This window comes from Vicugna pacos, chromosome 20, assembly GCF_048564905.1.
Source record: "Vicugna pacos chromosome 20, VicPac4, whole genome shotgun sequence".
Classification (NCBI taxonomy): domain Eukaryota; kingdom Metazoa; phylum Chordata; class Mammalia; order Artiodactyla; family Camelidae; genus Vicugna; species Vicugna pacos.
Genome location: NC_133006.1, coordinates 20,399,353 through 20,424,929, shown reverse-complemented (window position 1 = coordinate 20,424,929; position 25,577 = coordinate 20,399,353). Strand labels below are relative to the sequence as shown.

Genomic DNA, 25,577 nt, shown 5'->3' with positions numbered 1-25,577 from the left:
ACAGACGGAAAGATATATACCATGTTCACAGATTAGAAGACTTAATATTGTTCAAATTACCATACTATCCAAGGCAATCTACAGATTCAATGTAATCCCTATTAAAACCCCAATGGCATTTTTCACAGAACTAAAACAAATAATTCTAAAATGTGTATGGAAACACACACACACAAAAAACCCTGAATTGCTAAAACAATCTTGAGAAAGAAGAGAGCTAGAGGTGTCACATTTCCTGACTTCACACTACTACAAAGGTACAGTAATCGAAACAGTATGGTAGAAATTGACACAACATTGTAAACTGACTATACGTCAATAAAAAATATATATATACAAACATTAAAAACAAACGAAGTATGGTACTGGCACAAAAACAAACACATAAATGGAACAGAATTAAGAGCCCAGAAATAAACCCATGCACTTATGGTTAATTAATCCATGACAAAGGAGGCAAGAATACACAATGGAAAAGACAGCCTCTTCCATAAGTGGTGCTAGAAAAACTGGACAGCTACATATAGAAGAATTAAATTAGAACATTTTCTCATACCATATTAAAAAAAACTCAAAATGGATTACACTTTTCTGAATTTTTTTTTATTATTCTTACATTTATATTTTCCATAAAGTTTGGAACTGGCTTTAGTTCTTAACAGAATATTGTTTAGTTCTTAACAGGAGTAGAAAATTTATATATTAATTTAGGAAGAACTAATTATTATTTAAATCTGAGTCTTCTAAACTAATATATGTCTTCATGTATTCAGTATCTGAGATTACTTCTTAATCACGCATTCTAAAATGGTATTATTTAAAAAGTGGAAATATGGAGCTTTAATTACAGTATTAATTATCCCTGTTCCAGTAGCCTTAGTATATGGCAATGTCAAAGAACGCACCCAAGAATAATAATAATCACAGGTTTTGTCATGTAAGATTTTCACCAGAAATAAAGGACAGTGATGTCACAGAAACCTACTATCCCAACATACTGTCCAATATAAAAATTTTTAAGAACTTATAATCACAGCCAAGTCTTGTTTCCTAAATAAGCATCACTATAAGGAACCAGAGTTCCTCAAAAGTGAGTGATACCACGGTTGGGGCAGGAAAAGTACAGGATGAATCTAGAATATCTTGTGCCATAAAGTATAAAACTGCTCAAATTAGAAAGGAAACACGTCAAAGGACAAGAAGCCAGCTTTAAGGAGCTCCCAAAGGCTAAATATGAAAGAATTTGAAATAATGAGAGTAATGGATTAAAACTCACTGAATAAAAGGGACTTCATATGTTCATGCCAAGATGATGACTATGACAATGAACAAATCAATGATAAGTGCATTTTTCTAATAACAGTATGCTGACCAATAACTACAGAAGGAAATGGTAGAATTAGATAATTACCATTTTGTAACCACTATATTAATAACTGATCTAGGTAAGAATCAACGATGAATGCTAAAATAGTGAAATTTCAAAGAGGAAAGTTATTTACATAGGTCAAAGTATCTCCCCACAAATAACTTATGAATTGCAAAGGGGAAAAGAAAAGTCACAGTTTTATGGTAGAGAAATTTGGCAGTCACTACCTTAACTAAGCAGTCAAAGGTAACATTACCAATATTGGGATGCATATAATGAGTCTCTTGATGTGATGCACCAAGGAAGATACATTTCACTTACATAGTACCAACATGCATAACCTGAAACATGAGGAAACACAAAAATTTAAACTGAGAGACTTTCTAGAAAATTAATGGCTTGTATTCTTTTTTTTTTACATTTTTTATTGATTCATAATCATTTTACAGTGTTGTGTCAAATTCCAGTGTTCAGCACAATTTTTCAGTCATTCATGGACATATACACACTCATTGTCACATTTTTTTCTCTATGATTTATCATAACATTTTGTGTATATTTCCCTGTGCTAATGGCTTGTATTCTTAATATTAATGTCAGGAAAGACAAAGGCAGGCAAGGAACTGTTCTAGATTTAAGAGACACAAAAACTAAATGCAACGCATGATCCTGGGTTAGATACTAGACTAGAAAAAAACTTTTTTTTTCTATAAAGGACATTGGGACAACTGGCAAAATTTGAATAAGATCTAAATTAAATATTTTATAAATGTTTTATTTTCTATTTTGATAATTCTACTGTGATTATATAAGTGAAAGTCCTTTTCCTAAAGGAATGTGAAGTATTGAGGGGTAAAGGTGTACAATGTCTGTTACTTACTCTCAAATTATTCATAAATAAAGGCTTGTTTCAGGCATCCACACTTTGTACTCTAAGACTAAGCTGGCAACACAAACTTCTGTAGAGATTATGATTATTTTCTAGAAGGCTTATCCACATTTATGATAAATAGCCACTAGATGGCAATCTGTGATCTCCTAACTCCTGCAGCCTTGGTTTCCACAGACAATATTTTAGACTCAACTATAGTGGTGATCTTTAATAAACCATTAATATATAATAACATTATTTATTAAACAACCACTACACTCAAAATAGATGCTTTCACAATAGCCTATAAGGCCTTACATGATCTAACTTTTTCATTGCCCGTCCCCACCCCATCTCTGACTTTATCTCCTTAGGTCTATGTGAAAGTGTTGCCTTTTCAGAGAACTTCCTTGACTCTCCTATATAAAACAGCAGTCAGAGGCATGCCCTCCCCTACCTCTTTACCCTGCTTTATTTTTCTTCAGCACCTGACACTTCTTCCTTCCCACACTCCCAGAACGTTTCATGAGGACAGACTTTATTTTGGTCACTGCCTGTATTCCAAGTGCCTAGAAAAGAGATACATACAAGCAAGTATCTTCTCTTTCATTTTCAGCTGTTACTCACCATTCTTCAATTGAAGACCATTATACCCCACCCAATTCCCTAATGGAACTAGACTCTGGAGCTGTGAAGAGCATTGTATGTCAAGTGTTGAAGTATCTCATGTGGAAGGAAATCATCAAGAAATTTAAGCAGCAGAGTGACTCTACAAAAGCAGTGTTTTAGGAAAATTCCTTTAGCAAGAAGGTGGTAAAAATGTAGGAGGACTGGAAAGCAAAGATACAGGAGATACGGCAGAGGTATTAGTTACAGCCGAAGTCTCTGGTGTCAGGAGACTTAAGCTTGACCCCAAACTCTATAGTTCACCAGGGCTCCATGACTTTGGATAAACTGCTAATTCAAGAAGCTCTTTGTGCCCATCTAAGGTAAGGAAGAAAGCAGGAGGATGGGAGTAGTCACCAAAGCACTTACTCCAGCTCAGTACTGGGCTAGGCACTAATACACAATTTCATCATCAGAACCTTGCCATAGACAAGGCAACTCAGACTCAACGAACTCAAAAAATACATTGTCCAAGTTCATCCAACAACTGTGTTCGAGGCAAGGTGGAACCTGGGACTAAGTGATTCAAAAAGACAAGCTCTTTTTGGTAAACAGTATATGAGCATATACCTATATTATCCTTCCACCTAGAAACATGAGCATAAGTTACCGAATTTATCTTATTATATTCTTAATACTAGTAAAGAAAGAAATAGGCAAAATACAATTCCTGCAAAATCTATTCTCAAAGGCACAGGCAGTCATAGAAGAGAAAAAGAGTATCAAGGGAGCTTGCCACCAAGCTCATGTGTAGACAGAATGTGACATCTCTGACAAACTGCTTGATTGAAATGACATTCACAGGCAGAAGAGCAGTACCACAACAAGAGCAAAGTGAGTAAGATACAGTTGCCCATAAATTACACTTATAATTAGTCACAAAATAGGACTATCTTAGTATTTCTGGAGACAAAAATTCATAAGGCCATGCCCAAAAGGACAGTTAGCCTTGTTTAAAATGCCTACTCACTCAGAATAAAGAATTTAGAATTTGAGTAAATTTCATACATACAGGTTATCAACATGACACATGGTACCAAGACCAAACTTCATGCCATTGATAACTGTTCACCACTACTAGTAACAAGTCTCATATGCTGATTAACACATATATTAAATGTTCTCAAACTTTTTGATAAGCTATCCTAAAATACCTATAAAAACTGCCCAAGGCATTTAAGCCACCAATAAACTTGTCACCCAACAGCAATGAATTACATCTGGACTTAATCTTCATCTATATAACCAAAGGTATAACATGGTACAAATGAATATGATTTTTATTTATCTAGCTCTTGCCAATTAACTTATGTATCCAGTGCTTCTATACTTTTCTGAAAACGAACAAAGTATATTTAACTTATTCTGCGGTTTTTGACAACTTTCTGAAACCATTCCTTGTTAAAGTTATTGAAAAACTAGATACTCCGGTCTTCATAGCTCACCTCATGGATCTTTTCCAAATTCCCAAAGTTAATCTTCCAGTAAGAGGCACACAGACCACAGGGCTCCTCCACAACTGTACTTACTGTAACTTTAGGAGACAGTGTTGAAGACAGTATTAAGCCTGTTAATTAGGCCAATTGACGACTAACCCTCACCCTGAAGATTCTATGGCAGAGATTACAAACTGCAGGCTGTAAGCCAAATCCTGCCCTGAAACCTTTGTTTATCAAGTTAGGAAAAAAAAAATCAAAATAGTTTGAGAATCACAGTTTAAAAAAAGATTTTCAGGGTCTCTTGAAAAATCTGAAGGACTGGTAATACGACTGATCTTCTTACAGGACAAAGAAGAAAGCCTACTCCGTACATTCTGATAATCACCATTACCCTTTGGCTTATGACAGTATGCTTCAGAAGCCACACTCTAAATAAACATAATCACAAATTACTGTACATAATATTCATTTTAAACTAAGAACACAATGACCCAAGTTCTACAAGACTTAAAAAAGCCAAAGATGATGTAAAATGAAAGCAAAAATGAAACAAATTAATCTGTGTACCAGGTGGTAACATAATCACACAGCAAAGAACTAGCCCACTTAACTTTAAAACTCAGTAATTTGACTCTATATCTCTAGTGAAATACTATACCCGAAGAACAACATCAAAAAGAAATCATTAACTTTCTTCAATAATCATATTGGTGATGGTAGTGTTGACACTGTCATTCTGAAACTATTTTGTATTTACACTGTGGGAAAAGAAAGTGAATAATCATGTTGATACTGTTGAGAACTGGGGTTTTCAGTGTGGGATAAAGGAGGCAGAGATGTAAAATCAAAGAAGGAAAGGAAAAGCCCCTGGGTCATTTAATTTGATTTTTAAGTATAACTCATTTTTTTTAAAGAGAAAAAACACAACTTATTTCCTAACTCTAACCACAGAAAAGGCCTAGAAACAATGACTAACTCGGTAGAAATAAGCACCTTAAGTGCCCAGATTGTGATCTACAAACGCCATTTCCCACTAAAGGGATTCTTAGAGGAAGGGCTATTTCCTGTCTGGGGCATAAAATGTACAAGTCTGGACAAACTGTTACACCAGAAAACAAAAAGCTATCAAAGATGCTTCAGGCTGAGTCAAAAGGACTCAGGGGCCATCATGAAGGGACTCTGGCCAAAGATAGGACTATCAATAAAAATAACTATACATGCTATAAAATGCATGAACTTTGAAAACATGCTAAGTCAAAGAAGCCAGTCACAAAGACCATATACTGTATGATTCCATGTATATGAAATGTCCAGCCTAGGAAAATCTATGGAGACAGAAAGATTAGTGGTTGCCTATGACTGGAGGTCAGGTAGCATGGGGGGTAAGGAGGAGTCACTGCTAATGGGTACAGAGTTTCTTTCTGAGGTAATGGAAACATTTCAAAATTACTAGATCATGGTAATGCAAGATGCAAGACTCTGTGACCATACTGAAAACCACTGAATTGTACACTTTAAACAGGTGAACTTTATGGTATATAAATTATACTTCTATAAAGCTATATAAAACAAAAACTATGTAAGCTGCACATAACAAAACCAAACAGGATTGAACCAAAAATGTTTAAATCTGTGAGTTCATAATCAAATAAATCTTTATCAGTTATTTTGGAGGATGCTGGGAATCCAGCTTATTTATTCTGAAAACTGGAAAGAATTTATCCAGTCTGTCATATATATGAAGTGTCTCTCTGGTTAACCAGAGATGAGGTGAAGTATCTCTTTACAAAAGTATAACAATAAATAAATTAAAGAATAGTAGAACATTACCACTTTGAAGACCTAAATAAAATGGATCTAGGCAATGATTAAAGGCTACTAACATCACACACACAAGAGTCAACAAGACAGCAGGTGCCATCATATAGAAGTATACACCACCACCAATGAAGCAGTATAGCAAAAACAAATTTGCAAAGGGAAAAAAAAAAAAGGAGAACCTATAAATAAAAAGACCAGAGAGACTTTTAAAACAATGGCAAGGTAAGGACTCAAACAAACTTAAAATTAGCAGGGAAATTTGAATACTTGTTGGATATTTGAACTTGTTTTTAAAAAATGTTATGTGTGATAACAGTACTGTAGTCGTCTTTTAAAAAATTAAGAGTCCATATCTTACAAAACAATATGATGTCTGGGATTTGCTTTAAAATAAGATAGAGGGGAGCGGAAGATGTAGATGAAACAACATTAGCCACAGTTGACAATCATTAAAGTTGAGATGGATATATTAAAGTTTATTTTGCCATCTTCTCTCATTTTATATATATTTGAAATTTTCCACAAAAAAGCTTTAAAAAAGACAATCAATCATGCTGTCAATTCTGCACATCCTCAGTATTACTGCATTTCACAAATTCAAACATGAAAATGTCCCCCACCATTTCACATCTCTGAAAAGACACATCTTACAGTGAATGGTGTATCAGGTTAATTGGCAGTATTTTTTCCTTAGTGGTACATAAAATGGTGAACCAAGTGAATGATAACATCTTAAATCCAGTAAAAATAACTGTAAGAGTATAAATATATTCCTATTTCTTCTTGCCTATACCATTATTTGCATTGCTTCTGGGAAGGAAGAGTTCAAAAAACACTCCTGGCTATCAGAATTTTCTTACTTGCTTGGGATTAATTCAGTTACAGTGAGAGAAGCATTAAAATAATACTTTAGCCAATACAAAAATGATCTTAGTCCCCAAACCAACATTAGTAGTAGACCAGATCTGGGGGACACTAGGGAAAAGCCTACCTAAGGTGGAAAACAAAGAAACAAAAAAGTTTATTACTGCAGTTATTCTACCAAGTCTAAAAAATATAGTAAAAATGGATTCTAGTTGACCAACCTGTCTTTCCTTCACTTTTAATAAAGGAATCCCTAAGCACCCATCACTTTTAGCACTTCAACAAGTTGCTGGTTTCAAGTAATCTAAAGGAACATGGTAAATCTGGCAAGCCTCTGGGCCTCACCGTAGTAGATACACTTACACAAACAAAATTTACTAACATATATAAACTTACTGAGGAAGAAAAGAGGACAAGAAAATATTTCTGACAAGAGCAATTCTAGAAGTGCAGTTTTGCAAGTACATACTTCAACGAAATCACACAATTAAAAATTTAACTGATTTTTAAACATATATTTGACACTGAAAACTCAAAGATAAAAAGCAAATAAAAATACGGATTAGCCATTTTTTAAAAAATCATTTTATGTCAAAAACACTATAAATGAAATCTAAAAGGCTAACAACAAGCTGAGAAATACAAATCTTTGACATAACAAAAGATATATTAGTAATAAATGGCTTTTAAGATCAAGAAAATAATCAACAGTCAAATATAAAAATGGACAAAAGATAAGAGTAGGCCAATAAAAATATCCTCCAACAGGTCAATCTTGTTAGTAATTAAAGAAATTAAAACAAGATACCTTACAGATGACCAGCTTTGGGGAGTTTTTCAAATACTGTCCAGGTCTGGTAGCTTAGCAGGAGCTAGAAGAATATTCCTACTCCTAATACTGTGACTTGAGCAGCCTTCTTTCACTCACCTCCTTCAAGTGTCACCTTCTCAATGTAGCCTCCATCAGATCACTCTATTTAAAACTGTACCCCCAATCTCCACTTCTGAATATCCCTTATCTTTCTTTATTTTTCCACCTTACCATCTAATATACTTTGTAATTTACCTATGATGTCTATTGTTTATTCTATCACCATTAAAATAAAAAACTGCTTCTCAGTGTTTAACAAATAGGAGTTAAACTGGCTAACTTTTTCTGAAGAAAACTGTGACAATATGAATTAAAAATCTTTAAAATGTGCATATAAGTAATATCACTTCTAAGAATTTATCCTGAGGAAATAATCACTGATGTGAGCAATGGTTATCCAAAAGATTATTCACCTTAGCTGTGAATTGTGAAAAACTGTAAACAGCCTACAGGGAACATTTAAAACGATGTGAAATATTTAATGCTATGGAAAATGTTCCTGGTAACATTAACTCGGGAAAAGCACCAATGATTCTATTTTTGTCTTAAGAAGTATATACATGCTTATTAATAGGAACTAAAATTATGGTACATTCATTTAATGGAATGCTAGATGAAGCTACTCTGTATCTTGCTATGGAAGCATTTCTAAGATACAGTGAAAAAGGCAGACCTTAAAAAAATATTGAGGCTGCCCTCTATGGAACTGATAAAGAACCAATTTCCAAGGTACACTGTTAAGTGTAAAAAGCATCCAATGTAATTTTTTAAAATGGTTTCAAGTTTATGTACTCTACTCTTCACTGGAAAAAAATGTTGGAAATTTTTAAGTATTGTCCCTTCAAAGTTTTCAATCTAACAACTACATTTTTGGAAAATTAAGAAATAAAACCATCTCCCCTCTGACTCCATAGATGAATGAGTGCTGGAAAGAACAAAAGCACTTCACCAGCTCAAATAATTTTACTACCAAATGTATACTAACTCCATAAAGTTCTTTAATAGCATAAAAATGAAAATTACTCTTCAAACTAACTTCCTAAGATAACTAATAAAATTATTAGATATGAAATCCATTCTGGAATTATATTCCATGGAAACAATTTCAAAAGCAGACATAAATTGCGTCAAATTATAAAAGCTTATAATAAACAGATAAAGGTACACAGCTATTGATACATATATTGAAAACTGAATACTGAAAGGGAGACAGAACATTGTATCCTTTTACAGCCATACCCCAGTGGGCCCCGAATGTGTCCCTAAACACCCAGCATCCTGAGGTCCCTTATTTGGAAAGACCAAAAGGAACTGTCACTTGCAGATAGCAATGGTTAGTATCTAGGCTTTGGAGTGTGTCAGATCTGGGTTAGAATCCTAGCTTTAAATCTTCTAGGGGAGTAATTTGACAAGTCTCAAATCCCTTATCTGTAAAGCAAAATAGAGATGATCACCAACTAGTTAATGTTAGTAAATAAAAGTACAGTGTCTGAAAAGTAAAATGGAGAAGGAATTCTTCAAATAAGATAACTAAAAATCCCCAAAGTCAGATCTTCCAGCACAGAAAAAGAACCCAAAGGAAACAAATCCTAAAGAGTACTGAGCTGGAAGGCAAGTTGCTGGATTCTAGGTTTGACCCTGCTATAAACAGCTCCACGGGCATATTATTCAAAATATGTAGGTTCTAGTTTTAAGATCTACAAAATCAGAGGACTAAAAATCCTTTCCACCTGTACCACACCACAACTAAATTACTAGGATGCTATTTACTGTTGTACCTCCAAAAGTTTCTAACATTTTTCACTTAAATGTTTGGGTTTTTTTTAACTTCAAGTCCTGATCAGTTTTCATTATGACTGATTTACCAGTCATAACATGTTAAACAGTTTAGTTAACTAAGTCATCCAAGGTCAGATTGCTAAAAAGTGGTAAAATTAGAATTCAAACCAGATCTGACTCATTCCAAAGACCAAACTACAGCATGCTTCTTCCTCAGACCTTCTCCCTGACTAATCACTCTCCTGTACCTAGCAGCTTGGCTTTGCAAAATGACTGGAAGTCAGGAGTGCAGTTAGCAGTCATGGAACAGAGTCAAGTTACCTGAGTCAGGTGGAGCCTGAACTTCTGACACAGGACTCTAACCAAGTTAATTAATTAGACATATCATCTACTTAAAAGAAGGCTGGAGAAACCAAAAAAAAAGGGGGGGGGGTAAAATTATTAAGAAAAACCATTAATTGAAGATAAAAATGAAAATAAAGCACCTCTGAAACTACAAGTAAATGAGGAGTGATTCAAGGAGTCAAAGTTGTACAAGATGAAATATTCAGTAAAATAACAGCTAATTATCCATACTATTCTCTTATTTTTGTGCAAGTACAGAAAAAATTAAGAACACAAATAACTCTACCCACAGTAGTGAATGGAGGAGTCACAGATAATCTAAAATACACACACTTGGCTTTAGAAATAAAGTATATGGCCTAAATGGATAATCCAAAGTAATGAATATCTGAATTTACAAATAAATTATACGATTATCCATACATATTTACCTCCCAATTTCTAGGTTTATTCAGGCTAATATCGAGGTTCATTTCCACGTGGAGACATGGAGAGATCAGGACAGATGAATTCTAAACAGTAAAAATAAAATCACCACCTCCTTATATCAGCAGAAAATGTATCTTTTTATAACACATTCATATTAGCTCAACAGGGAATAATGACTCTAAGGTGCACGCGCGCGCGCACACACACACACACATACACTAGTAAGATTTAAATTTCCACTGCACAGAGGAACCGGGTTAGCTCCTTGTTGTTTCCATTAAACCCATCCGGGAGTAAAAACTGGTTTTCGAATCATCCACACAAGGATAATCAAGAGGCAAATAAATACACACCCAAACATTTACTGATAAAAATCACATTTAAATGCCTTGGTAATCAAGCACATTACAAAATAAAAAATTTCCTAAGACAGTTAATAGAAAGGAAGCAAGACGTGAGGTTACACCACTTCAGCTCTATTGACAGAAGTCATTATGGCTCTCCTGAAACATTAGGTAGTCACCAAAAGCCATACACACACACAAGACCCTACCTGGTACTGTCATTCAGAAAGGAAACCTAGGAAAGCCTCTGAAATGTGTTTTATCAGCTCAGAAGGGCTTAGATGGTATACAATTCCACAGAACACCAAGTAAATGGGAAAGTGTCCAAAAATGCACTTTTCTTCTGAACACAAATTGTCTAAAAGAATTTCCAAGACCCTTTGTAATTAAAAGTGAGTACAAGATATAAGTTCTTCAGACTAAGCCTCACTTGCAGAAGCCCTCTACTGGACGTTTTTGTGAAGCTGTGACCAACTTTTGTGTTTCCCACAACAGCGCTAACACCACGATTATGCATCCTGATAAAAACGGACATGTGGCACTTAATACACCAAACCAGAATCACCAAGTGCGCTGGCTAAAGAACTTCCTCGTCACCGTGATACCCACTCCAGAAGTTATCTATCAGCATTCAGGGCAAGGACTTGAGAAGAGAAGCAGTAACAGAAACCGGCTGTATACCCAGTGGTCTGCCTGCACACTGTAAGGAAGGCGATGAGCCCTGCAGGCTCAGGAAGCTGCCTAACCCAGAGGAAAGCTCCATGCCATCCCGTATAAAAGGGAGCGTGTGGCTAGCAGACAAAAACAACGAAAATTCAATTCTGTGACTGCCTACCCTGCAGACGTAGGAGGCAAGTTAAGAAGCTGAGAAGTAGGTATGGGAAAGACAGCAGAGTTCACAAACTGATAATGATCTACCAGTTCGGTGGGGAGGCCCAAACTCGGGGAGCGTGTGCCTCCTCTCTGGAGCTGGGAAGGTACTGTACCGGTAGAGCTCGGCCCCTCCCCCAACGGCCCTTTCCAGCAGGCGCGGGGCTGCTAAGACCCAGACTCGGCCTTCAGCAACATTAGCTCCCTTGCACATGGTTCAGGGGAGCTACCCTCCTCGGCCGCCCGGAGGCCATGTGGCTGAGGCCGCAAGAAGCCCAAACCCGGTACACGATGATGGCGTGAAACCAGCGCAGAGGAGGTGCGGGAAGAAATCCAAAGAATGAAATGTTGGGGTGCGAGACTCACTTCCTTTGGGCTTTGTCCTTCTTGGCCTTGGTCCTTTTCTTTCGGGCCTGGAGCGCAAGCACTGCAGGAGAGAGGGATGAATGAAGGGCGAATGGGGAGGAAAGAAGGCGACCAAGGTGAGGGTGGAGACCCAGCAGGGACGCGAGGCACGGGTGCGGGGCCTGCCTGACGGGCGGCTCCCGGGCGAGCGCCGCGGCTTCGTCGAGGCGGCGGCTCAGGGGGCTGGCGGCCCACGGGGCGCAGAGCAGCGCCCAGGCGGGGCGCGCTGGAGGGGGCTCGGGCCGGGTCAGGGGGCCGGCGGACGAGGGTCGGCCTCGCCCGCCGAGGGCCGGGCCCTGGAGCGGCCCCAAGGCGCGGGCCTGCCTGGCAGGGAACAAGGGGCGATGACTGCCGGCGCGTAAAGACGCCCGGACTGAGGGGCGCGGACCCGCAGCCCAGAGGCGGGGGGTGAGGGGCGGCGCCACCTCAGTGGAGGGCGCCGCACGCCCGGGGACCGGACGGCGGCGGTTAGGCGAAGCTCCCGGCGTTGACCTGGGCCTCGCCCTGGCGGCCGTTGCCCCTCGTGGCGAAGGCCGCTCCACCGCTCACCTTTCCGCTCCATGGCGAGACCGGTAACCGCCAGGCGCCTGCGCACTCGAGTGGCGGTGACTCCCGCTCCCGCCGCGGCCCCAATCCAAGCCCGCGCACTCTCCGCCCCCCGGTTCCCGCCCCGCCCCCGTCCGCGACGGCGCGCGCCTGCGCGTTGGGCTCGGAGCCTACCACCTGCTCCCGAGGTGGGGGGGCAGTAAAGAATGCGGGAGTAGGGGGAAACGTTCGAGTGTGAAAATTGAAGGGGTGTTTGAGAAACAAGGTTGGAAGCCTGGCAGGGTCACCTTTGTTCTGTTTGCCGGGCGGTTACCCATGAGGAATAACGAAGAGCATGGCATTGAAGGTTCCCTGCGTGATGAGTCAAGAGCTCCGCAGCCAACTGTAATCTGCCTCAGTTTCCTGGTCTGTAAAATGGGAGAGTCAGTTGTGTCCCAGTTCCTTCACTGAGTTATTGAGGGCCAACTGAGATACTATATATAAAGTGGAGATGGGGGAGGATTACAAGTGAGAAAGAAAAGAAGTGTGAGCAACACAAAAGAAAGACTGGAAGGAAGGAACCAGTGACCTTATCGTCGCTTAAAAAAGTAAAAACTTTAAAAGTGAGTTTTCTCTTAAAATTTCAAATTCAAATGAAGGCTATAAAGGAAGGAAGGGGGAGAAAAAAAACTAATCATGTTTTCTTATTTTACCACTTAATCATCTTTGTAGTACATGATAAACACAGTTGTCTATTTTTTTTCAGTTGTCTTTATTTATAGAATGTTTTTATACATTTCTGAGTGCATTGTCTCATTTGATGTTCTTGACACTGTAAAGGCAAGGTAGGTACTACTTCCACTACACAAATAAACTAAAACTTGGAGGGGACATGTACTCAGAACTTGGTGTTCAGACACAATGATTCAATCATCAAATTAGTGTTGTAAAGCAGGGTTGGCAGAGTTTTTCTCTAAAGGGCCATACAGTAGACATTAAGGCTTGTGGGCCATAAGCTCTCTTAACTATTCAGCCCTGCCACTGGAGCTCAAAAGCAGTCATAGAAAATAGGGGCTGTCAGTGTTTCAAAAGTTTTATTTATGGTCCCTGCAATTTGAATTTCATGTAATTTTCATGGATCAGGAAATATTCTGCTGATCTTTTCCCCACTATTTAAACCACCCTTGGCTCAAGCCTTAGTTTGACAACCCGGGTTGTAAAGTTCTGCAGCTGGACAGGGTGGAACCTCTGTAGACCCGTGCCCTTAAAGAAGTTAGGCTCTAGTGGGGAAAACAGACAAGTAATTAGTTGAGAAAGGAAGCTGAAAGTGCAAGAGTGCCACACAAGTCAAGCATGGGGGCTCAGGCAGGATTTTACTGAGCAGCGTAGTCCAGCCAGGGAGGAGGCAGCTTTTAGGCTGGGTCTAGGAAATGTGTAGGATTTCCATAGGTGGAGAAGGACATGACAGGCATTCCTGAACAAGAAAATCAATTGAGCAAAAAGGCACAGACTTGGAAACTTATAGGCGGGTACTGGGGCTGGTAATGACTGAAGGGATGAAGTGGAACATGAGGCTGGAAGCGTAGGTTTGCCAACTTTGAAATACACATAATTAATATCTGTTGCATGGAACCTGAATGATAGCATTTCTGGGCATATTGCAAAAGAGGACAGCACCTGTTGGCCAAAGAAAACTGCAACCCAGTTTCCTCCCAACTATACTTGAAAACAAAAGGAAAGTTGGGGCAGAGAGTGAAGCCCTGGAATCTGAGGATTCTGCCAGCTCAGGAAAACCACATGTAGTTTAGAAAAGACAGGAGAGAGCTGGTGGCTGAGGAAAGTCCCAGAATCAGGAAATTACTCTCCACCAGAAAGTAAACTCTATGAGGGTAGGGACCCTGTTTGGGCTTTCCTTGCTGTATCCTCAGTGCCTAGCACAGTGTCCAGCACTTACTAGGTGCTCAGATGTTTGTGTGATCAAAGAATAAATCATGTGCAGTTTATGAGAAAGGTCTGGATCTGGATGAAAGAGAGAAAACAGAGAGGAACAACAGGATTGTTAAGCCGAAACCCGAGTGGGTTGGTGCAGATCCATCAAAAAGAAAACATGTTTAGCTTGGCATGAATCAGTCGTACGTATTTTGACTCTGAGTGACTGTTGCTTCTCTAAGTGCTTACCAGCCATCTGTTTAATAACTCATTTGAGAATTTTTCCAGATTCAGTGTCGAGGTCACTGGACTGAGTTCCCAGAATTGACCATTTTTCCTTTTTTGTTTCATCTATTTTCCCCCATCTTCCCAGCATGCTTCAATTTCTTTACACTTTTTCTAAAAACCTCTATAATTGTTCATATAAGCTACTTTGGATTTTTCCCCCTATTCTAAAGCCTGTATCTTTTTTGTGCTTCTTGCTTTAAATGTAGCTTTAAAAATCACTTCACCTCTATTAGAAATTAGTATTGAATAAATGAGCATATATAAATAATATAAAAATATTTATATATGTTATATATAAAAGTATAATATATAAAAAATATAATATATTAAGAAATATATATATATTTCTTAAAGAAAAAGTCACTTCACCTCTCACCACTCCCCTACAATCTCACAGGACTTCTTCTATTCTGGATTTTACCCTTCCAGAAATTGTTCTTAAAAGTGGTGGCCGTTCTTTGGTATTCTTTCTCAGTTAAATGGATACCCCTTCTCCCATGACTTCTGCAAGTGCTTGTAAAAGTAGAAGTATTTAGAAAACATGAGCCATTGTGTTTTTTACTGCTCATAAGCAGTATCAGAATTTGATTTCTGCAGAAATCCCATTCCTCTTGAGCTACTTTTTAAGAGTGCCATGGGATCTTCCCTAATGCTTCTTTGAAATTTCTGAAATATGAGCACCTAAAGTGTAGGATACATGTTTGATCACATCCAACATTCCCAGCCTTGACTACCATGAATTCTCACACTTTTTCCAAAGTTTTGATCTGAGTTAAATCCAAAGTGTCACTTCCCCTTATGGCTTCTCCTATGTCCTGTGAAATAAAATGGACAACAGAAGAAAGTGAAAATATATCAGATGCTTTATCTTGAATAAGATTCCCAGTAGATGTCTACATAATTAGAGTGCCCCAGTATAATTTTATCTTGCCTTTCTGATAGTTTTGTGAAGTATATTGGGAAAACATAATTCTATTTAGACTTCTGTATCAGGAAACAGAGGGCACATTCAACAGAATAATTGAAAATAATTGAACAAAGGGATTGAGGGGTGGACAGGGTTAAGGGAAACCAATTAGGGATGGTGAAGCAACCAGGGACTAGCAATAGCCAGCATCTTCACCATCCTAGGCCTGAAGGGACAAGGGGTGGAGGTGTTACCAGAACCCAATGAGAACTTTTATTAGTCTGCTAGGGTTGCCTTAACAAAGTACCACAAACTGGGTGGCTTAAACAACAAAAATGTATTGTCTCACAGCTCTGGAGGCTAGAAGTCTGAAATCAAGGTGTCAGCAGGGTTGATTCCTTCTGAGGACGTGAGGGAAAGCTTTGTTCTCTTCCCTTGGCTTGTAGGTGACTGTCTTCTCCATGGCTCTTCATATCATTTTCCCTCTATGTATGTCTCAATCTGTGTCCAAATTTCCCCTTTTCATGAGGACATCAGCCATATTTCATGATTAGGTCTCCTCCTAATGACCTCATTTTAACTTGATTACCTCTGTAAAGTCCCTATCTTCAAGTAAGCTCACCATCTGAGGTACTGGGGGTTAGGGCCCCAATATATCTTTTTTCGGAGAAGGAGATAACAATTCAACCCATAACAGAGCTGTAGAAAGAGCTGCCCAACAGCTGCTGTTCCCTTTCATAAAGGGATATAACCATGGACCCACAGGGAAGTAAATACCCAACTTCTTTCTCCAATCATCGTCTCAGGCTTGTGCCTCCCATTGACAAAACCCAACTGGAAATTAGAAGGCAAGGTTGCCTAGGTGATGCAGTCCATGCAAGCCAGCCTCCACAGATCCGGGTGGAGAAGGGTGGAGGGTGCTTCTGGAGGGGCCAACAAAATATCCAGCACAGCCTGTCCGGGCAGTCTATAGGATACACCCAGAGCAGCTAGCACTTTCCAAGCAAGTAAGTCAGCCTCTTGGGCTTCTGATCCCTAGAGAGGCTTGGGAACAGAAGTTACTTGGAGATAACCCCTTTTCTGACTTTGTTATATAAAAGTTTGAACTTCACAAGGAAATTGTGCCAGAATGAAGGGTTGAGGGAAGTAGGTGGATGAGATATAAGAATAAAAGCCTTGACTTGGGAAACTATGAAATTTCTTTGAGGTCTCAACTCCTTGTCCTTTTGGATGCTCTGGCCACAGCATGAAGGCTGGAGGAGTGGAGGAGATTGGCAATGAGGAGGTTACTGAGACTGGTGGTGGTGGAGGCAGGTGGAGCCCTTGCTCTGCTTCCTGGAGGTGCTCTGGGGAGGCAGCAGGGTGTTGCAAACTGACCTATGCTGATCGTGTTTGACTCTTAGTTCCTTATTCTTGGTAACGATAGCTACCAAAGTTTAACGTGACAAGAGTTTGTCTGCCCCGCTTCCTCATTCCCCAGCTATAAAGAAAACAAATTTTGACTAAAATCTGCCGCACACATATTTGTTGACATTCATTAGCAGGCAGGCACAGAATAGCTCCTGTGACCTATGTACGTTCTTTGAGGTTTCTCTGGCCACAGGGTCAATTTCTCCAGTTTGGTAATCTCAGGGCCAGAGTGAAGACAGTTTAGGAAATAACATAAAAATGGGCAACATTTGAGTTCCAATTTCTACCTGCTGTGCAGTGTCAAACCCATTTTTCTTTTCCTTCTTTCAGATACTTTCCACCAGGCTCACACTCAAAACAGACATTTGTCGAGTACCCACTGCAGCCCAGGCATTAGACTAAGGGCTGTGAGCAGAGAAGAAGAAAATATAGGCCTTGCCCTATAGGACTTAATAGGTAACAGTAATGACTATTTACTAAATACTGTTGTCCCTCAACTCTCAAACAAACCTGTGAAGTAGGTACTATTATTATCATCTCTGCTGGACAGATGAGGAAGCTGAGGCACAACCAAAGTCACACAAACTAGGAAGAGTCAGTGTTTTGAATCTGGGCAGCCAGGCTCTCAAATTCCTACTCTTAACCACACACCATATCACCTGTCTAGTTTAGTGGGGGATTATAAATATAGTAGATGTACAAAGTGCCAAAGGACCACAAACAAAGAGGCCCACTCAGCTCAATTTGAGAAGGGGTAAGGAGAGGGGCAACTCTTGAATGAGATGACACCTGAGCAGCATTGGAAAGCATTGAATAGGTGTCAGTTGGGAATAGAAGGGAGGGGAAAAACTCCAGCCAGAAAAGACAGCAAGGTATGTGGGGGAACCATAAAAAGCATAGTATCTGTGGAGTATAATTCGCAAGGGGGAAAGTGCGAGACAGTTGGCTCCACAAATGCTTACTGGGCCCCATATACGTGCAGGCACTGTGCTTGGTGCCGGAGGTACAGCAGGGTTGAAGCCCTTAAGGAACCTGAGCCGGAGCTTTCATTTTGCTCCCTTACTCATTAAAATAACTTTCTGAAAGTACCCCCTTGCAAAACACTCAAGAAACTTGAAATAGAAGGCTGTCATCATATTTGACGGTGAAAGACTGAAAACTTTCCCTAAGATCAGGAACAAGACAAGGTTGTCCACTCTCACCACTTCTATTTAGTCTTGTACTAGAGGTTCTAGCCAGGGTCATTAGGCAAGAAAACTAGATAAAAGGCATACAAAGTGGAAAGGAAATTGACACTTTAAGTGTTGTATCACAGATTTAGATGCCTTCCAATGAAATTTAAATACCATAGCAACTTGATACCCACTGTCATTCATTTTATTTTATATGTAAAAAAAGTAAAATCACTTTGTTAACTATAAGAAATTTTGCATTACTCCCTTTTCTCCTTGAACTTGTATTTCTATTTCATTTTACTGTCACAGTTTACCCTTAAGTAATGCAATTTTATGCTTAAAATATTTTATTGATCACCTATCACACTATACCACATGAATGTGAATTTACATTGCAATTTAATTTGTAAAAACATCTGAGATCATGATCCTCTGAAAACTTTCTTACCTATCATTACAAGTATTATTATTATTGCAATGATTAATCAAAATAACAGGATCATCGCTTCTTGGCCTTTTGGCTAAGATCAAGTGCAAAATAACATAGGATCATTTTTGTGATAGAAAATTTTATTGCAAATATGTAGTGCAAAGGTAGGCGATTTTTCCCAATGACTCTATTCTTTTTTTTTTTGGTAATGGCTAAGAAAACTTGTTCAAGTAAAACAAGTCTCTGGGAATGGAAAGGGTTTTGCATAGCAATATTAGTCAGTTTTTTAAAAACTCCTTCCAAATGTGCCCAGAATCACGTAGTAATCATCATCAAAACTTATTTTAATGACCAACAGCTGGAGGTCCTTATTCAATTTTGTTGAAAGCACATAATTGGAAACCATCTGACTTGCAAAAAGATGTTACACAGTCATTAAAATTATTGTCTCTCTCAATCCAAAACCAGTATTTCAATATGTTCCTTTGTTTGGACCCCTGAAAGGTTTATACACCCTCTGGCAGTGCACCTGAGAATGATTTTTAGGGAGGGGGAGGTCTTTGTTTTTGTTTATTTGTTTTGTCTGCTCCTTAGAATGATAGTGACTTTTGTTCACTGCTGTATGTCCAGGGCCTAAAAGAAAAGTGTCAGATACATAGTAGATGCTCAGTGAATATGTGTGGGATGTTATGAAAGAATGTAAAAACCATGGGTGTCTGGGTGTGTGTGTGTGTAGGGGGACAGGGACAGACAAGAGGCACGAGTGCACTGATTTGAATTTATCCGTTCAAAGGCACTGAAAACCCCCTTTCGCCAAATCAAAGCAGTAAAGAAAAGGCCTAATCTTTGACATCTAACCTGGGTTTGAATTCTGATGTTGACATTGAATAGCTGCGACTTTGGCCAAATTCTTGGTGTTAAAGAGTCTTACCCTGTTAAAAAGAATACTTGTCCCTCTCAAGAGGCATTGGAGGAAGTGACTACTATTTTTTAATAATTTTTAAAGTTTATACTCCACTTATAGTTATTATAAAATATTGGCTGTATTCCCCATGTTGTACAATACATCCTTGTACCTTATTTTATGCCTAATAGTTTGTACCTGTTAATCCCCTACCCCTATCTTGCCCCGCCCCCTTCCCTCTCCTCACTGGTCACTACTAGTTTGTTCTATCTGTGAGTCTGCTTCTTTTTCTAGTTTGTTATGTTTTTTAGATTCCAACTATAAGTGATATCATACAGTATTTGTCTTTCTCTGTCTGACTTATTTCACTTAGTACAATGCTGGAGGAAGTGACAATTAAATATGATAATGTCTGCAAAGTATTGGCACCATTGTATGCACTCAGTAAGTATGAATTGTCCTTCGTTTGGACCCTGCTTCTTTTCCTTTTGTTGGCGCTACCTTTCACTCTAGGCCAGAAATTTGCCCTATTGGACTTATTCTGCCCCTTCACTGTGGCAGATACTAAGCAGCAGACAAAATGGTAGATTTAGGGGCCTCAGGTTGAATCCAGGGCAGTGGAACCTCCTGGGCCTCAGTTTCCTCGTCTGGGAAACAGGAGTGATAAAGCCCTACCTCATAGGGTTGATATGCAGAACAATGCGTTAACTTTTGTGAAGTGCTTAGGATGGAGCCTGACACCCAGCAAAGGGTTAATAGCTGAGTGCTTCCAGGAAGAGAAGGGACACCCAGGGTGACAGTGGAATGGGAGAGTGGGGATCATCTCAGTTGCTCTGTCTCCCACACGGCATTTATAAGCTATATCAAGGTGTCACAGAGGGCCACGTTCTGGGGAGGAATGAACACCAGTGGGCAAGTTTCAGTGAGTGTAAGTGGCCACCATGAGTTTCTGTGGCCAGAAGAACCACACATTTCCTTCAAGGCTCCTACCCCTCCAAAGCCCTGCCTGCTATTGGTCATGATTTTATAATCAATGGATAAAGTGGGGAAAATATGGAATAGCTTCAAATACAGGTGCCAGAGTCTCTTCAGCCATGAAGGAGGAAGCCGTAGTGAAAATGTGGACATGAACTCCAGTAGACGTTTGTCTGTCAAAGAGAAAAAAATCAGTATAGGAGACAGCTCCTCAGCAACCAGTTAGTCCCTTGAGAGAAAAATGTTGCCTTACAAATGGGATTAAGGCCTTCCAAGATTTCTTCAAGGAGAAAGCAAAATTGTGTGACTGAAACTCCTCAGATTGTTGAAATAAGCATTTTAATGGACAGTGATTTACATGTTACCCCAGGAACAAGACTTGCAAGAAGAGATTCCTACTCTTGGCATGCTCCTTGGGGTGGAAAGAAAAATGTTCCTGTTCTACAAAGACACAAAGTTCACTGGATGCTGATAAAAAAAGTTTGGTCGAACTGGAAGTGGACTTCAAAGGAGAGGCAAAACAGTGTAAGCTCTGTATATGGTGTGAACATCATTTCTGGCAGCATTCTAGGAAGTTGCTGAGACCAAGGTTGCAGGATACTGTGGGCTTATGTTTTCCATGAGAACTTATAACAAGCAGTCAAAACCCCTCTTTCCTATTCAAAGGAAAATATACTTTTCTGAATTAATGAGAAGTGTCCTTTTCCTGAATAATTGAGAAACGTCCTTTTCCTGCTGACTCAGATTTATCCCCTAAATGGCATTTGATTAAACAGTTTATAGTCCCTGTGAGCCCACATTCAACATTTTTTGATACATTTGATTCATACTTGGCTTCTATAGAAGATGAGAAGATAAGCTTAGAGAGAGAAGACAGCTTGGTATTGGAAAGGGGATTGATCCCCTTCCCAATACACAAATACATACATTTGAAGACACTGTGTAGGGTAATTTGTTATATAAACTGGGACCAAAGTTAGCTCCTGGAATAACTGAAATAAATCAGGACAGTTCTACAATTTCACAAGCTAATTGTGACTCAGAAGAGGACACAACTACCCTGTTTGCAGTCACATAGGCAGAAGCAATGTCAGGTGTCTGGAGACAGCCATGCCCATGTTAGCAGTCAGGGAGCTTGGAAAGCCCAGACACAGATTGATTACATACACTGCCTCGGCCCGATTATAGGGAATCCCTGTTAATGGGGAATGATGGACATTATGAAGCTGAAGCTGTTCTTGAAGAGAAAGCTGAATGCACTTTTTAGCTTAGGGATTGGGTGCAAGAGTTCTCTGTGAGCTTCCATCATGACAGCAGATCCCTGCCTGCCTGAATTGAGCAGTGGAATCAACTTTAGTTTTAATGCTCACAACACTTATATAATTCACTCCTCCACTGTTACAGGACTTTCAGAACATTATAAAGATCCCAGCTGTTGCATGTTTTTTTTTGAACCATTGCTTACTGTATCACTAAATAGTACATTCCCTTTTGGTCTGCAATATATCTTTCATGCAGTCATCTGCAGGTGCGCCATATATGATGGAATTGGTGGGCTCCCTTTACCACCAATGTTACACGGTTTTAAAAAATAATGTCATTATAAACAAAAAAGTTGGAGTTTGTTGGTTAGAATGAGAACCAGTCAAGGCAAAGTAAACTCACCTGTCCCCAAAGGGCATTACCTAGCTTTGCTTTTGTGTGCATCAGAAGTCCACCTTTAGCAAGCATCAGTGTTAAGGTTTTTGAGTACTGTGAGTAAGCTTAGAGTTAGTATCTGTCAGATGTGATCTGCTGTTACTTAGACAAGCGTGGTGCCTACTGAGACAACACAGGCTACAGGTGTTCAGTAAGGCTACAAAAACACTTAGCCTACAAAAACACTTAGCCGACTTAGTTAACAGTTTGGTTTTCAATGGCTGTAGTAATTGAGTGAGGACACTCTAGGGCACTTGCTTTGAAGAATTCTATTTCTTACTGAAGAATGAATTATTAATATTGGACGAGTATTTCAACAGTGTGACTGATGTTTGAAATTAATTTTTTCTATGAATTTTTCTACAAACTTTCATAAGTTACAATGTTTGTAGTTGCTATAAATCAAGCTTTGGGAGCGCCCCCCCCCCCAAAAGACTGCTTTCCTTTTAGGAAGAAAAAAACGCAATTTTCTGACACGAGGGCATGGTGCATTTCACATTACACTGTTAAGTAAACCGAATTTTCTAAATAGTAGTTCTTAAAACTTCAGATTTATAAAGTTGACAGTGGAATTTTATTTAAAGGCTGCAGGTACTAGTTTTTAAAATGAGTGCTTTAACTAAAGCTTTGGAATAGCTGCTGCAATGCAGTCCTGTGTGTGATGTTTTTAAGTTGACATGTGCAATCTAATCTGTAAAGTTGGATCTTTTCCTGTGCCTGTGGTGAGTTTGTGGTCCACAAAGAAAATGAGACTAGAAGATAGCCAAGCAAGTCAGATAACAGTAACTACAGTGGTTACTGGTGTTGAGATTATTGGTAAACTGTAATTCGTAATTTGCATGGCAGAATTTATCTCCTTGTTATCAACTCTCATAGCTGAATTGCTTAAGTACAATTTATAGAATCTCAGTGCAGTTCATTTTTAATGGAAAATCTGAAACCTAAATTGCATATTTAAAAGGCACTTATAACCATTGTATCTGTAAATAACTTTAATTAGCAGCTTTTTGTCACTTAGAATAGTATGCAGTACTAAGTGAATGAATATTTTGGAAGTAATATCAAATTCTAGTGTTTGCTGCAAGTATTGAACTGTATTTACAGTTCTGTCCTAAATGTTTTGCACTAAAGTAATCAAATCCATTTGTGTCTCTTTGTCAGTGTGCTCTTTACCACTGGTGAGTGCTCCTTACTTTCCTAACCTGCTGCAACAGCATATTATTTTACATCCTGATGGCTATTGACAAGGCTACAAAAAAGAAAAGCTATATTTGTATGCAACACTAACCCTTTGACTGCTAAATTTTGTTTCTGCTTGCTGTGCCTTGTCATTGTTGATCTTTTTGTGCTAATAAAGTATGTTTGGTGTTCTCCTTATAAAAATAAAAACAAACACACACACACACAAAAGAAACAAAATGAGAAAACTTTCCCAATGCCCCCAGCAGAGTGCGAGGTAGAGTCCTGCCCTATCTCCTTGCCCTCAAACCCCTGCAGCAGCTTAAAACAACATGGGATCAGTGTACTCAGCATCACAGTCCCTGGGTTATATGGTATCTCTCCATCCAGCCTATGATTTCCTCCAGAGTAGGGGGTCATTCTGTAAAACCCCAGACAAGCATAAGGCTCAGCACATAGAAACCACTTGAGTGTTCCTTAAGTGAAAAAATCTGGAAGGAAACTGCTACCCTCACACCTTGGCCAAGGACACCCACCCTGAGCCTAGAGGGGCAGCTGTGAACCAAGGCTTCCTAAAAAACTGAAAGGGGTGAGGGAATTTCTGCCAACTCACTGGCATTTCCTTAAATTTACTAAATCTGAGGAAAGGATGCTGGAAGCAAACTAGTAGGCCTGGAGTTGCCTAGAGGGCTGGGGCCAGGTATGGGCATCCAGCAGGGTTCCCAGGTTCCAGGTTGTTTATCTTAGTCTCCTTAAGAACAAGACATGAATGTTAAGAGGGAGTATTTTTGGGATCTGCAGATACTAACTACTACTTATAAAATAGGTAAACAGCAAGATCCCACTATATAGCATAGGAAACTATATTCGATACCTTGTAATAGCCCATAATGAAAAAGAATATGAAAAGGAACATATATGTATGTATAACTGAATCACTATGCTGTACATCAGAAATTAACACAGCATTGTAAACTGATCATACGTCAATAAATTTTTTTTTAAAAAAACTAAAAAGAGAGGGTATTTTCTTTTAGATTTAATCAAAACACCCCCTAATTTGCTGAATTTTTAAGAAGTTCTGGAACTTTGGGAGGGAAGAATCCCTTCATTAGTATGCTTTCTAGTAAAGTAAAAGAAATACCCCAGAATGTTAACAGAATTTATCTCTAGGAAATGGAAGTACAGGATATTCTTTTTTCCCCCTGCTTTTCTGTATTTTATAGATTTTCATTAAAGAGCAGTGTTATTCTTACAACAAAAAACTGTACTTTAACAAATTTATACCACGAGTTCAAAAAAGTTTCCATCTGCAGATTTATAAAATAACACAAAATTAATTAAAGCATGAGGCTCCTCTGATTATGTTAAGTCCAATATTCAGAGAATTGGATAGAGTTTTCAGAAAGAATTTGTTTTGGTTTTGGGGAAAAATTAGCCCTACACTAAGTGATGCTCTCATCTCACCTAACAAAGCATAAGTGATCAGAGACACCAAAGTCTACCGTAATCCAATCATTTCAAACTGGTAATAAAGAGCAAACTTTAAAAGCAGCTAGAGATAAACTACAATGAGATATAACTGTGTACTGATTAGGTTTCAAATTAAAAAGACTGATCATAACAAGTGTTGACAAAATATGGAGGAACTAAATTCTCATACACTGTTGGTAGGAATACAAAATAATACAAACATTTTGAAAATAGTTTGGAAAATTCTTTAAATGTTAATTATACACTTACCGTATGTCTCAGCCATTCTATTCCTAAGAGAAATGAAGTGTTCATACAAAGACTGTTACATTGCTTTCATAGCGTCCTTACTTGTAACAGCCCAAAACTGGAAGCAACCCAAGTGCTACATATGTAGCAGTCACTTAGTAAATGGAGAGTGATTGAATGCACACACTATCTCTGTGATAAGAGATATTTATATTTTAACAAGGATTTCTTTCATCTAACAGATGAGAGAAATTGATTGCCCAGGCAAGAGGAATCTTGTTTACTAAGTGGGAAATAAAGTTCAGGATTCCATATACTTTTGCCCAGGGGTTTATTTTCTCTTCAGATTGTACCTTAATACT

The 25,577-nt window shown here is 38.8% G+C and overlaps 1 protein-coding gene and 1 pseudogene across 1 annotated transcript in view; one reads left to right on the top strand and one right to left on the bottom strand.

The window, feature by feature from the left end:
* The window catches only part of SRPK1 (SRSF protein kinase 1), a 64,845-nt gene extending 52,195 nt beyond the window's left edge, over positions 1-12,650 (bottom strand). Inside the window, 2 exon segments of the mRNA XM_072945142.1 lie at positions 12,035-12,506; positions 12,509-12,650. Coding sequence (XP_072801243.1) covers positions 12,035-12,506; positions 12,509-12,635 — 599 coding nt within the window. The 5' untranslated portion in view covers positions 12,636-12,650.
* Positions 12,651-20,674: 8,024 nt separating this feature from the next.
* On the top strand, positions 20,675-22,275 carry LOC102541535 (suppressor of cytokine signaling 5-like; annotated as a pseudogene).
* Positions 22,276-25,577: the final 3,302 nt, after the last annotated feature.